Source organism: Cimex lectularius, unplaced genomic scaffold (genome assembly GCF_000648675.2).
Source record: "Cimex lectularius strain Harlan isolate CLEC.00 unplaced genomic scaffold, Clec_2.1 scaffold146, whole genome shotgun sequence".
Classification (NCBI taxonomy): Eukaryota; Metazoa; Arthropoda; class Insecta; order Hemiptera; family Cimicidae; genus Cimex; species Cimex lectularius.
Window position 1 is genome coordinate 51693 of NW_019392741.1, and position 13089 is coordinate 64781.

Sequence of the window (13089 nt, forward strand, 5' to 3'; positions counted from 1 at the left end):
AAATATTATTTGTAGTAGTGCATTTAAGCTCGACAAATCGCAAAAGGACCAGATAGATAATTAAAAAAAAGATTGAATATAAAAAATATTTTTTGGATTGTATAAATTCACTTTTTTCCACATCCTACATTTGTTAAATTTAAACAATGTTTTTAAATCCCAGGCTCTGAAGATGATCTCAATAAAGATCGAAACGTTGGCACGATAAAGAAAATGTTTTTCTGGAACCAACATCACACCAGACCGCGTCTCACGATTTCAGAATAATCATCGACTAACGGTCACTAATCACAACACATTTGAGTTTACATAAACCCAAATCCAAATTCCAACAATTCATTACACATAACACGTGAAAAAAAAAGGTCAAAATTCAATCTTGATCCTCCTGGTACGTATACTCACTCGAAATATCACCCTGCGAAATCTATCGAGCACATTTTCACCTTTTTGGAAACCTCTCAAGACAATGAAAGGGAAAGTCGAGAATAGTAATTACCATTTACAGGGCTTACAGAACAGTTAGAATTTTATATGTGCTTATTATAATGTTAAAGTCAATATGGACCGGCAGCCAATGAATTTGGAAATAAAGCGAGAACAGGCGGACCCTTTGACCTAACATTGACTTCTGTTATTTAGATATAAAATTGAAATAAAATTTACATTCTTGGCACTTTTATTTAATGAAGTTTTCATAAAAATCTTGGTCCGTCGACTCTCGCTATGATTCAGCCAGCCATTTTTGAATTATGGAACAAATATACGTTTATAGACTGTTGAAAGTGTAATGTAACCTAATAATGTTTCTAATTCTAATTTGAACAATCAAATAAATAACGTTGAATGTGGATTTACGGAGGAAGTTGTTTAATTTTTAGGGCAAAAACTGTTACTTTCCTGTTCATACTTGCATGTCGAAAAAGGCGCCTGGCTCAAATAGAAAGCGAAAATTGCCGGATCAATTGATTTAAAACACAATATATTTTATGTATTTCCGAGCCTTGACCCAAAACTGGAAACACCTGTGTGCATCTTGTGCTTATTTTCTTCCTTGGCGTCATTCGGACGGAAAGCGAGTAGGGGCATAAATGTAAATTTCTACAAAAAGGAGAGTCCACAATTTTGCAACCCGCTTTGCGCAATGTCATGCTAATAGGACTCTCCTTGCCATGTAGGTCCCAGAAAAGGCAAATACGACTCGAAAGATAAATATTCAATGAGGTTTTGTTTAAACAGGAGTCAAATATAACCAAAATACCTTTTACTTTGATAAGAGTGAAATAATTAAGTGATATAAAACTCAATGAGGCTCGGTTTTTTGGGGGGTTTTTTAAGATCCAAGAAATTGTCCTATAAAACAAAGATAGTAGGATGAAATTCATTTTGACTTAAACTATTAAAAAATCTGTTATGAAAATTTGTTTCTCAGCCATTTTTTTATTTAAAACAATTGTATGCCTTAAAATAGTAGGAAACGAGATAAAGGGACGAGAAATTCTATTTTCTACAAAGTTTCATCGCGAGAGTTTTTCATCCTAAACATCTTTTTACATTAATGTCATGCTTTATTTATCAGTTTATTATATGTTTATTTTTTTCTGTTTCAGCGAAAATGAAAATACTACTGCCGCTAGTCGTCTGGATATTACTAATGAAAAAGGTATGTGTTTATTTATAAACAAATTTAAAAAAATACAGACTGGACGTAAAAATTTACGGATACGTGCTTTATAAGATAGCGAAGCCATTTAAGCCCTCCTAGACGAAGCGTGAGCGGGCAAAAGAAGGGACAGACAGAATTAATAGAGTCGTGACCACGATCTAACTAGTAGAAGGGGAAATTTACAATTGGCATAGCTGAACAATTTATTTGCCCAGGAAGATTACCCACCCATACGTGGAGAAAGAACTGTGCTTTTTTTCTAAAGTGGCCGCAGTAGACTTGTAAAGACTTCAAAATGTAAAAGTCTTCAGTTAAATCTTGTGTTGGAATATTACATTTCTTTCTGAGAAAATACACCCTGTTTATATTTTTCCTCATTCAGTCTTGTCCTCCACGTTTTGCATCAATTTTTGATAAGTTCAAAGTATTATTGGATAATAATGCTTTAATGGGGTTCGGGTTAAAATAACAAATTTCAGTAATTTAAGTGTTGATGATGTGGTATTGGGATGTATAGGAAACTCCGCTTTATAAAAGGGTGGGAGCGAGAATGCTCCCTTGTGAGACACCGGTTCTGAGTACTCGTTGTACCACCACACTAAATAAGGTCCAAGGATTAGAAAATACTGAGTGGGAACTTTTGGTGCCTGGTCCTCAAAGAAAGTATAAAATTGAAAATATGTCAAAAAGAGGGAAAATTCGAACGGTTGTAAGTTGAGATGAGAAGTTGATGTCCGAGAGGATCGAAGTCACGATAGCTCAACTGGTTCGAGTAGCGGCGAATTGAGCCGAAGGTCGTGGGTTCGAATCCCGCTCGTGACACTAATTTTTCAACTCAACCAAAAACCTTAGATAAAAAGAATAATGAGTAATGAAATATAATCTGGATACATAAATCAAATATACAGAGTTAGAATAGCATAAATTCAAGACTCAACTGGAAAGGTTTCCTGCAAGGTTGGTTTTGTAGGTTAGAACGTCTAACATCCGAATATTTACAAAATGAATCGAGTCGAGAACCTACAAAAATTAATATTGCTTCTGTTTACTTTCTAAACTAAATCAAACGCCCAAAAAAGTTGATGTTCATGTTAAGTAAATGTTTTGCCTTATTTAAAAAAAATATAGTAGCGTTATTTCTCAAAAAACAAAACTGATGTCATTTAATACACTTCTTGAGCTTATTTTAAAAAAACTTAGTCATCATTTCAAAATGAACCACGGCTTTCCAGCCCTTATTCCGGTCCTATTCCGTGAGATTTTACGCTTTAAAAAATCATTTCTCTTTCAGGAAATGAAGGCAATAAAGAAAAAACCTCTTCTATTGGTTTTCCCAGCGTGAATTTTTCTATTGTGGCATGTCTTCAAGCAGACCTAGCAACAAGGTTCGAAAAAATAAACGACATAGGTCACTGCCTCAAATAAAAACTTGAACAATTTTCCAAATAGATCTGTCAAAAAGTGACTTCTTGTTTGTACAGTCGAATGTGTAAAATAGCTGCTGGTTACGATCATAACTGGTATTTCTAAGACCTGGAAGGTGATATCTTGTATATTGTTCCGCTCCTTTATGAAACCTACCGTAATATGAAAAGACCATACAATAAATAATTTGGTGTTCAGATTGGACCGTTGAAGAAGCGACAAATTTGACCTAAAAGCAATACACCTGACAAAGTAATTCAGGAATTTTTTAATAAAGATATCCGAAATTGTTTGTTAAAAGTTAAAAAATAAAATAAATAACATGTTAAGAAATAATTAGTCGACATTTTAACATATTGTGCAACCCGGGAAGATAAGGTTGAAATTTGCATAGATCTGTCGTTTAAAAAAAATAAAATTAAAAAAAATTATAATAAATATGGTTTTGCATCATTTGGGAAAAAATGAACAGCGAAAATGTGCGGACCAGACTAACCATTGATGATTTAAAGTACGCTAGTACTCTAACAAGTTTGACGTGTTTATCAGAGAAATCAAATGTGTTAAAAATAGGATGTTTAAACAAAAAAAGCAGATAAAAATCAACGACGAGTTGTTTTAATAGCTTGTAACATTTGAAATATGTTAAATAATGTTGAAAATTCAGTAAAACTCATATAAACACTCAAGTTTTAAATTTAAGTTAGATAATTCAATTGAAAAATAATATTTCATTAGATAATGAAAAATATTGATAATAGGGGTATTCAAGCGAAATGAGCTGTGTTAAATATGTTAAAGTCTAAAAGCTTATGCGACGCGAGTGGGCTATTATCGAACTCAAAGCACACTCGACTCTAGTTCAGTCTAAAGTCTGTTGTGCAAATGTGTTATTTCGTAAAATCGTTCAGGGTATTAATTATAATGGAAGTGTTCACAAAAGAATCATAAAATAATAAACAAGAATGATTGAGAAAGGAAAGATCAGAAAAGTTAAAGGTACAAGCTAAAAGGTCAAGTTCAATTTCAATACGCGATTGTCAATAAGACGATTTTAAACCGATATGCTAAATAACTTTGACTTTTCATTTATATAAAACATAATAAAATATTTAAAAACGTATGAATAACTTTCCTGAATATGTTAGAACATTTAACAGATGGAAATTTTGAAAAATTTATTTTTATTCTTATCTTATTTGCACAATGATTCATTTAACAAAAAAATATTAATAAACCTTAAACATAGTCTGTTCTCATTTTATTTCAATTTTATTAAAATTCAAGTTCAATTTAAAAAAAATTAAATTCAAAGGTCTTTACAAACTGTTCAGTAGCTAGTTCAGCTTTTTGAAGGACGTAGGTTTTATTTATATATATATATATATATACATTGTTTTGTGGCTAAGTGTTTTTACTTTTGTTAGTTATCAGTTTTTATTATATTTTTAAATTTCTATGGATAGAAGGTTGAGAAGAAAAATTAATGTCCTGCTCGTAATAGTTTAGCGTTTTGTTTGAGTGCTTGTATTTATTAGAGTGAGTGGTGAGGGGCTGATGATGAAATGTAGCGTCACCAACACCCCTCCAGTAGTGTGTGTGTTCAGGATCGATGGGGCAATATATAAAAGTACCCTATCGATGATAATTTCGTTTAGATCATTAATATTGTGTGAGTAGGCATATGGAGAATACCACCGTCTGACCAGAATGAGTGAAATGTTTTTATTTGGGGGAGAGTATTATAGATGTTAGTTTTGGACTTAGTGCATGCGTTAAGGGCTGTAATGACCTAACTGAAAACCCCTGATGCCTAACCCCGTTGTTTGGGAAACGACGATTTCCTGATCATCTGATTTAAGGAGGATACTAGCGACCCAGAAGCATAACAGGGTAGGCCATTGGTTCAACAATTGACTTCGGGTGGAAGTCCAGATTAAAAACTGTTTATATTTGCTCAGTAAATTTTTATTCCTTTTTGTATTTTCTATAAAAAATGTACAAGATTTCTTGGCTTAGTAGCAAAATCGAACGAAGGTCCTCTGCAGTTTCACACAGTCAAGTATCGAAATTATTCCAAGTAGACGAATATGTTTAATGATTAAGAAAGTGACCTTAATTATAATAATTAGTCTCGTGGTAGCGATTTTGAAAAGGTCCGTTCGACTCCGAGTCAAGGTCCGATATGATCTTTTCCTGATTATCCTCGATATGCAAGGCGTGGCTGGATTTCAGCCTTGTAATACTTTATTTCTCCGTCTCCTTCCACCCAGTCGAATCGCTAATAGCCGTTTTTCGTTCTATTTCGACTACGACGACTTTGCCGAGGAGTGGTTGCAAATTAACGGGTAATTAAATGAAGGGTGATGTTTCCCTAATTCGATTTAACACGCCGTTGCGTTCCTTTACGCCCGCTGTTGCAGTCGATCCTCGCGAACCGTGTCCTTTCCGTTCCGGCTGGTACGAATCCTCCCTCTGGGGACGTTTTCAAACCGATTTTATCATCTTAAATAAAAAGCTTAAACACAATTTCAATTAAAATGATAAAAGAACGATAGTTGATCTTTTCAATCTTGTTTAGTACTTTCCAAGGATACGATATTAAAAATAAACCGGGCCCCGTTAACCGTTCGTCCTTGTTTTACTTTTTTCGACTCCCCCGAGCAATTTTTAAGCCGCTTTATAAGGCATGCCTGCTTTTACTTAAATACATTAATTCACGCTTATATAATAACCCACTTGTTAACTTGATGGCATATAATCTCCGGCGGGTTTTCCACCGTATACCGCCTGATGGTACCGACACGGATGAGTGTTATTCACTTGTAATATTATTTGCACATAAAAAAACATAAAGGTTATGCAGTATGTAGGTCTATTACAATGAGTGACCTTGCGATGAATATGTTTTCTAAAACCAAATCCCTTTGATCTTCCATGCTCTTATTTCACCTTTCACTCGATGTGAAGGCAACAGTCTAACAAACCATCCACACTGATAAGAATTCATACTTTTACACATTTTTTTACATCCCTCCCCTCTAAAACTAAAATACCTAGTTTTAATTAAAAAATGACAATGTAATGAAAACATGACAGGGATCGGTGTCCACTGGGCTCCATGTTAACACATTATTCCATTAAATAAATGGTGCTCCGTCGCTCAAACCTTTCACAGAATCTAATAATAATATTGAAAAAAAACTGTGCCTGCTTAATTGGCTCTGATTTAAAAAGGCGGACCTGGGTTCCGAACTCACCTGGTCACTTTCACCAGGTCCCCGGACTTTTGCCATTATTCGCATTTTGGCCAATTTAATAGAGTAACCATATCATTTCGAGACAAAAACTAAATATGCCAATATAAATAGTAAAACTTAAAAATGCCACTCACAATGTTAAGGCGAAATATTAATTGACTGGATAAAAATAAATGATCCCGAAAAGAAGTCGACACAACGCGAAAAGTAACTAGTGATTCATAAAATATACTTTGATTCTCTTGCTCTGTTTTCTCTTTCCCTTCTCTGTGATTCCGTTTTGTAATCAGGGACATTCTCTTTTATCTCGTGTTTCTGTATTCATGATCACTCCCAACCACTCGCACTCTCTCTCTCTCTCTCTCTCTCTCTCTCTCTCTCTCTCTCTCTCTCTCTCTCTCTCTCTCCCAAAAACGCGATCATATATGGAGGGTTTACACAAACACCCACATACACAAATATGCTCTGTCTCTCCCTCTCTCTCCCTCACTTTCTCTCTCTATTCTCTCTCCCTCACTCTCTCCTCTCTCTTCTCTCTCTCTCTCTTCTCTCTCTCGCTCTTGCTCACACACCCACACGCGCTCACTCGCGCACATCACTCTCACATTTTTGATTCCCTTTATCATTTTAGTCTCTGTTTCCCATTCTATTTATCTATTCATCTATTTATCTCCATCCATCTCTCTCTCTCTCTCTCTCTCTCTCTCTCTCTCTCTCTCTCTCTCTCTCTCTCTCTCTCTCTCTCTCCCAAAAACGCATATACACGCAATGCCTATTGCTCAAATTGCATTGGCATTGTTGAAGATGTTCTCCATTTTCCCTTACTACCATTACCTCATCCCTCTAACTGCACTTTTTTATTAAATGTATTTGATCAAATATTCAGGGTTTTCACAAACACCCACATACACAAACATGCTCTGTCTCTCCCTCTCTCTCTCTCACTCTCTCTCCCTCTCTCCCTCTCTCTCCCTCACTTTCTCTCTCTCTTCTCTCTCTCTCTCTCTCTTTTCTCTTTCTCGCTCTTGCTCACACACCCACACGCGTCACTCGCGCACATCACTCTCACATTTTTGATTCCCTTTATCATTTTAGTCTCTGTTTCCCATTCTATTTATCTATTCATCTATTTATCTCTATCCATCTGCCTCTAAAAAATCTCTCTCTCTCTCTCTCACTCTCTCTCTCTTGTTCTCTATTTATCTATCTATCTATCTACCTATCTATCTAATCTATTCGTCTATCTAATCTATTTATCTGTCTATCTTTCTATCTATCTATTTCTCTTTTTTCTCTGTCTTTCTTTTTTCTTTATTACTTTCGTTTTTTCCCTCTCTCTCTCTCTGTCCCTATCGATTTTCAGAATAGTGTTAAAAATGAAGCTATGATTGCTATGATTAATAATTCACTGGCTTAAATTTAACTCTTTTTTGGTTTGTCTTTTTTAATTACTATTTAGTGTCTAGAATTTTTATACCCTTACTATTTTTACCCCCCTCACTCTCTCTTTCTCTCTCTCTCTCTCTCTCTCACTCTCTCTCTCTCTCTCTTGTTCTCCCTCTCTCTTGTTCTCCCTCTCTCTTTCTCATTCTTTTTTTCTATTTAATTAACTGCCATTAACCTCCCTCACTTTCTTTATTCCAATAAAACGGTGTATGTATATAAAAATATCATTTTTTCCTATCACTCCCTCTCTCTCGCTCCCTACCTATCTATCTATTTATATATCTATCTTTCTCTATCGCTCTCGTCTATCTGTTTATTAATCTATCTCTTTTCACACACATAAACCTACACGCAATGACTCTCGTTCATTTGGCATTGACATATCGTACAGGAACATATTCGAACTAGGGTTTGCACGCTCACTCACTCTCTCTCTTTCTCTTTCTCTTTCTCTCTCTTTCTATCTCTCTCCCTCTCTATATCTATCTCTATCTATCTATATATATCTCAACTATTAAAAATACTGTCAACAGAAAACCGGTTGCACAATTGAAACAATATATCTGTCTATAGGATAAGTTTTTTTTCTTTTTCTTTTTTTGTAAACACAACTGAGAAGACATGTGATGTGTTGGCCATTAACGAGCAACAATATGCGGTATGGTAATAAATGGAGGCAAAAAGGAAATGCGGGGATCATGCAGGTATGCCCACCTGCCTCCAGCCGGTTAAATAGATTTGCAATGGGACATTCAACCAACGAGGGAGTCCTTGTCCCTTGAATTGCGGTCGCTGACTAAAATTATTTACAATGTAAAAGGCAACACAATTATCCGTCAACAGATCCGCTTTCACTTCTTCTACATAGTTTTTGTTTCATTCTCTTCTTGTTAGATATAATAAGAATTATAATGATAGACCTGGTTGATGCTAGGCCTGATTTTTGATAGAAATATATTTAATTTTATTATTCAGGATCGTAATGCTTCACATCATCGTTCTAATTTACCATGACGAACATTAGGATCAGAAATAACTGTTACAACCTAAACGTGTCTTAAATGATGATGGTCCATAATGACCAAATGACCGTGTACATTTCATGCCATTCAAGTATCACAGTTATTTGATGTTCGGTCATTGGCGACCATCAACGTCTGTCACGACACACCAAAAGGCAAAATTATTTATTGCATTCAGATTAAATTTCTTTCCGTCTGCCTGATATTTCAGGGCTCAAAATGACTTTCTGCACCGGCTGTGATTATTGTTGTGTAAGGTTGGGCGTAATTTCAATTGGTGCGATTTTTATAATTGTGTAACTTTTTTTTTCACCTTAGTTCGTATCGCAACGGCACTAATACAGTCTGCCTGGATTATAAGAGGCGAGACCTTGCAAAACCACGTTTCACGCCGGGGGGAAACAATTGTTTCTTGAGTGTTATTAGCAAAATTTCAACTATAAAAGAAAGTCCGACGTGACATTTAATCCACCGGCTCCAATGTTTAAAATGTCAGCCCAAGGATGTTGCGAAGCGTCCTCTTTTCCATATTTGATCTTCTTTAATTTAACGCCCTCTCATCTTCCTGAAATCAAAGCCGGTCCACGCGTTCGGTGGCGTTTTGTAATCTCTTAGCTAATTTGCTTAAACTGGTTCCAGAGATGGCATACAGTAAATATTTTAACGATGGACGGCGAAAACGTTCCAATGAAGTCACGTGTCACATTATTTGAGGATTTAAGGTTACAAAAAATCCAATTTTCTATATCTAATCTCATGTCGTATGAAGAAATCTGGAATATATATTTTTTGTTCTCTTTTTGAACTTGATGGGAGGTAACTATAGAAAGCTATACGTTGATCGGTTTGAAAAAACGACAAAAAAATCTGAAGATTCAATCAAACTTAACGATTTTTCATCTATCCATCTGTTTCAAGAATCACAAAGATCAACAAGCACAAAGCCTTTTTTTAAATAAACTTCATTTCATATAAATCATTATTTATACCAAATTAACGACCACATGGCCATTGGCATGCCTCAAAAGTACAAAATTTACATCCTAGTAAAACATTATGTTTAAGAGACGACAAAATGTTGTAAAGGGTGAAGGAGGAACATCGAGTACTTCACTACCCTAACTGAGCGAATGGTATGTAAGTAAGAATGTATTTAAGAGCAGGTACGCGTGTGAATGGATTTGGATCTAGGAATGCGTTGGGTGCTGAATAGACCTAGCCGATGACAGCACCCGGAGGCTGGGCGGATAAGACCGAGGTCTGAGGTCCCGGGATGGGTGATTCTCGAGGCCTGCCAGTAATTTATTGAAAATTACCCAAAAGCTGGAATGGAGCAACGGTAGGCTCAATTTTCGACATCTATGAGCAGATTTGAGTTTATGATTATTCGGAAATCGTGAGATGCGGTCTGGTATGATGTAGGTTTCAGAAAAACATTTTCTTTATCGTGCCAACGTTTCGATCTTTATTGAGATCATCTTCAGGGCCTGGGATTTACAAACATTGTTTAAATTTAACAAATGTAGGATGTGGAAAAAAGTGAGTTTATACAATGCAAAAAAATATTTTTTATATTCATTCAAAGTATTTCTACTCAATCAAAGTGTTTGTTTTCTGCGTAGAAATACTTTGATTGAATATAAAAATTATTTTTTTGCATTGAATAAATTCACTTTTTTCCACATCCTACATTTGTTAAATTTAAACAATGTTTGTAAATCCCAGGCCCTGAAGATGATCTCAATAAAGATCGAAACGTTAGCACGATAAAGAAAATGTTTTTCTAAAACCTACATCACACCAGACCGCATCTCACGATTTCCGAATAATCACCAAATCCAAATTCCAACAATTAGTTTATTTTGTCGGAATATTTTAAAAAGGCTTGTCACAGTCAATCTCGAGGGAAATAAGAAAGATAGTATGCAGACCTATTCAGTTTGGTCATAAAATATAACAAATATTGTGCTAACTACTTAGAGTATAAAATATATTATAAAATATTACACGAAATGGCAACATGCAAATATAATAATGAAGGTAAAATGAAAATCAGATTGTTTACATGTCACTATGACGAGTAAAATATGCAGATGAGATTATAAGCGATGATGCATTCACAGAAGTTCTATGAACACATCAGACAAATTTAGAATCTAATAAAGGCATGAACACTTCAAGCTGGAGTTTATGAAATAAAAGTGCTTGTAATGCTTGTAATTGCTAATCGTAACGGATGCTAACGCGTTCTTCTTCAGATGGTTCTTGTTTGGAAATCCATCCAAACAACCAGATTGAACTACATTTAACTATAAACCATAATAAATTGTTTGTTTAGTTGAAAATAAATGTTACATTGAAACAAAATATTGACGTTGTGAGATTTCTCTGTGGTCTGCAGGGTTATGGACTCCTCGGTCGTTACCGGTCATTTTGGTCTTATCCTCGCTGTGTTGGTCAGTCCGACGAGTGTCGGCATTACGTCATCTTCAGTGTTGTCGTACAAAGTACAAGATGTTGCTTAAATAGAAATGTTAGCATGAAAATTTAAAAAAAATTGTTTCTCGCTTGATTAAGATCCATAAACACATCTAGTTGACTTGAAATTAAAAGATTTTTTACTAATCACAGTATAATATGAGACGATAAATCGAAAAATTTCTGATGGTGTACACCATCTTTTACAAAAAAAATACTCAGTTAAAAGAATTTGGCACAATTTTCTTTCGCTAACCTTGGCCTCTTGCGAGAAGGGCATGGCTTGTGGGACATTGCTCATGGTCAGATTTAGTTGATAAATTGATCATGATTTATATAATGAAAACATAGATTAGTCACAAAAGAATAACTAATAAAATTTTTAACTGATGATGACAAAATGGTCCGGGTAGAAGTAGGTCTTGTGGAAGATGCCACAGGTGACAATTATCAGATTTCACATCTGAATTATGTCATAACCAGATGTTAAACAAGATATTAAGAAACTTAAAAATTAGAACGCTAAATGGTAGATGTTTTAAAGTTTCACTTCGTATTTCCCCAGAAAGGTTGGACTTAGACTGATTTCAAAATCTGTCCAATTTTTGCCATCTGCAGGTGTTCCCCTTCCACAATAGTCTGCTGATAACCGACGAGGGCACGGCTCGGTCGGTCGCGGCGTGACGGCATAATGAAGAAGGCAGTTCGTGATCTTGGAGGTTGTCCCGGCCCGGCTCATGTCAGTGACCCTTGGCCCTTCCTGGGCCCCTGGGACGGAACGGAAATGGGCTAGCAAAAAATGTTTTTTTTTTTTAAACACCTGATCGTTCCGGAGCCCTACATCTCGACCCGAGGGTTACTATCTCAATTAAAAAGATATCAAAGGGGTCAAACGAGATTTTTGTTCTAGACCGACATATCCTCTTCTGCAGACACGACATCTCCATTGATTTTTAATAACATTCTTTATTTTATGAACAATCTTCATAAAGATTTGATTGGTCTTAGCTTAAATAAATACCAATATATAATACACTCATTTTGAAATACCGTACACAAAAATAATCCCAAGTCCTTTGACATTGAATCTCCTTTTCGGACTGACTAAACGCTTTTTTCAATAATTGTTTCCTTCCTTCTGAAATTGTGTCGAGTAGCAAGTAATACGTGGGTTTTGCTGGAGCATCTGTGCGTGACGACGCGGAAGGAAAAAGACACGCAAAGTTTAAATTGAATTGCAAAGTCGTCAACCTTAATAATTACAAATATCTTCACTTGGTATGGTAGATTACTCATGCCCATTGCAAGGCTTTATGATGGCCCGAAAGCTTTCGAGAAATTAAATCTTATGGAACAGTTAAACAAATAAAATAGTTATTCTTTTTATGTAAGGTCTTGGTTGAGATAAAAAGTCAGTGTCACGAGCGGGATTCGAACCCACGAATTTTCAGCTAAATACTCGGCTGCTCTACCACTTGAGCTATTGTGACTTCGATCCTCCCTTTTTATCTCAACCAAGACCTCACATAAAAATAATAATTAATTGAAAGAAGTAACTTAGTCAATTAGATCACTAAAACATAAATGTATTAATGTTTAATAAGTAAAAGAAGTATCATTTCACAAACAGCTCCTCGTGGCCACTTCGTAAGTCGCAGAGAATCGAATCCTGATTACACGACATTTGAAAAATTGCAAAAAAAAGGGAAAATTCGAACGGTTGTAGGTTCAGATGGAGAGTTGGTGTCCGAGAGGACCGACGTCACGATAGCTCAAGTGGTAGAACAGCGGC

The 13089-nt window shown here is 35.4% G+C and overlaps 1 protein-coding gene across 1 annotated transcript in view; it reads left to right on the forward strand.

The window, feature by feature from the left end:
- Window positions 1-13089, forward strand: part of LOC106669909 — a 153882-nt gene that overhangs the window by 35653 nt on the left and 105140 nt on the right. Inside the window, 1 exon segment of the mRNA XM_024227096.1 lies at window positions 1611-1663. Within this exon segment, the coding sequence (XP_024082864.1) occupies window positions 1611-1663 (53 nt within the window).